Source organism: Salpingoeca rosetta (genome assembly GCF_000188695.1).
Source record: "Salpingoeca rosetta unplaced genomic scaffold supercont1.13, whole genome shotgun sequence".
Lineage (NCBI taxonomy): Eukaryota > Choanoflagellata > Craspedida > Salpingoecidae > Salpingoeca > Salpingoeca rosetta.
This window is the reverse complement of record NW_004754921.1, coordinates 1531571-1533784: the sequence shown is the minus strand read 5'-3', so window position 1 is coordinate 1533784 and position 2214 is coordinate 1531571. Positions and strand designations below refer to the sequence as shown.

Genomic DNA, 2214 nt, shown 5'->3' with positions numbered 1-2214 from the left:
ACACACACACACACGACGACACACACACACACGACACACACACACACACACACACACACACACACACACACACACACACACACACACACACACACACACACGAACCGTGCCAACGAACGCTGTTGCCTCCAGCTGCTTCCACCCAAACGCCTGCCCGCATCTCAGCGCGAGCCCGATGCTCAACTCATCACGACACCCACACAGCCGCTGCCATGTGCTGCTGCTCGTTGTCATCGCGTGGCTTTGTTGTTGTTTGGATGATGGATGGCGGGGTGCAACTTGGGCAATCAAGAAAGCAAGGGAATACATAGATATGTACACAGAGAGGTAGACAGTGAGCACACGCCAGCACGCGCACGTATACACACGAGCACGAGCCAGCAGTAATGTAACAGGCGACAAGCAAACAACAATGACAGCAGCAGCAGCGGCGGCGGCGGCGGCAAGCGATGATGGTCAATTGACAGCCATCCGTGGTCGTTGGTGGCTGCAGGTCAGGGCGCAAGCGCTGCTGTGACGGTGAGGTGACACGCAACCGTGCACGACCCATCGCTGTGTGTCACTGCATCCTCTCGGTGCTCGCTCACGTGCACAACAGAGGTTGCCTGCAAACTCGCCCGCTTACACGCAGCCTTGATCTTCGCCAACGCATCTGTCATTGCCGTGTCTGTCAGCTGCACCCTGCTCACGTATGGGAAAACACGGTGAAAGCACATCGAAGTGTGTGTGTGTGTGTGTGTGTGTGTGTGTGTGTGTGTGTGTGTGTGTGTGTGTGTGTGTGTGTGTGTGTGTGTGTGTGTGTTTGTGAGCGAATGTGTGAGTGGATGAGACAGACAGGCAGACAGGCAGACAGGCAGGCACAGACAGACAGACAGACACACACACACACACACAGACACACAGACAGACACACAGACACAGACACACACACACACACAGACAGACACAAAAGACAGACACACAGACACACAGACACACAGACACACAGACAGACAGAAGCAACCAATCCTACCACCAAGGAATAACAGGAGAGCCGGACTCACGATGTTGACGACAGTTGCTCTTGACTGCACACATACTCGACCTCATCCACAAATATCTTATCAATGTCCTACAACACCACGAACACCGGCGAGCAAGTGAGCCAAGCATGCACGTAGTGGAGAAGAAGCAAGGACTGTCACGTCACGAATTGCATTCACATCGCGCGTTTGAAAGCAAATACGGGGGACACACACATCACACTCACTCACGCGTGCGCAAGCCAACGAACCTTCTGGCAGATTTGTGACAGGACTGCTTCGGCAGATTGTCTGGACAGGCAGACACGTCGGTGAGAAGCACATGCACATGTGAGCAGACTGACTGACACATGCGCTCACACAAGTCGACAATACGTACATGCAGACATCCACACAAAACCACACACATACGTAAATACACATGTACACACGAGCACGAACACACACACTCTCTCTCCCTCTCACACACACACACACACGCTCTCTCCCTCTCTCTCGCGAACACAAACAAACACAAGCATCTTCTCCGTGACACAATGCAGCTGGTCACACACTTGTTTCGGAGCAGCACTGAGGTCGTTTTGACAATGCTGATGGAAGTCTCGCCTTTGGTCACGCGCATCGTCTCATTCACGTCCGCCTTTCGTACACCTGGTGGTCAGTTAGCGCGTACATATGTGTGTATATGTGAGCGAGTGAGCTCGTCACCATCGATGACACGCTTACTTGGCACAAGACCGCCCACCATGATACACAACACCACGACCAATGCACAACAACTCACTTTGTTCTGCAAGGAGGTGGATCACCCACTTGTGCCTCTTGTTGACGCTTTCCTGCGCCTCTGCAAAGTCCGATTTCTCGCTGCGGATTTGAACCGCACACGCATTTACATGACATCCCGTGCGTGAGTATGAGCCCATCGCACGTATGTAGAGTTAGCACCCGCGTGTGTTGTTCGCACACGTGCGTCGTATCCAAACTCAGCACATTCAAAGAAGGGCCAAGACAAACACTGTTGCTTTCATCATCAAACCACAGCCAAACACAACCGCTGCAGACTGCATTGCGCACCTTTTGATCGAAATCACCAGGCGAGCCATGTCAGGCTGCACGCGCCTGCTGGCGTGTGCTTCCACTTGGACCGCGTTCTCCACCACCATGGCTGCTGCTCTCGCTCTCCGGTGAGTGA

At 53.4% G+C, this 2214-nt stretch overlaps 2 protein-coding genes across 2 annotated transcripts in view; both read right to left on the bottom strand.

The window, feature by feature from the left end:
- PTSG_05767 (OGG1 protein type 2c) overlaps nucleotides 1-252 on the bottom strand; it is a 2919-nt gene extending 2667 nt beyond the window's left edge. The window contains exon 1 of the mRNA XM_004993580.1: nucleotides 106-252. Within this exon, the coding sequence (XP_004993637.1) occupies nucleotides 106-234 (129 nt within the window). The 5' untranslated portion in view covers nucleotides 235-252. The remainder of the gene's footprint in view (nucleotides 1-105) is intronic.
- Nucleotides 253-494: 242 nt separating this feature from the next.
- PTSG_05766 (uncharacterized protein) lies at nucleotides 495-2185 on the bottom strand (the record flags this gene model as incomplete). The annotated part of the gene is made up of 6 exons (XM_004993579.1): nucleotides 495-681; nucleotides 1044-1111; nucleotides 1274-1313; nucleotides 1577-1673; nucleotides 1807-1886; nucleotides 2097-2185. The coding sequence occupies 6 exons, from the start codon at nucleotides 2183-2185 to the stop codon at nucleotides 495-497; spliced, it is 561 nt and encodes a 186-aa protein (XP_004993636.1).
- Between the last annotated feature and the right edge of the window lie 29 nt (nucleotides 2186-2214).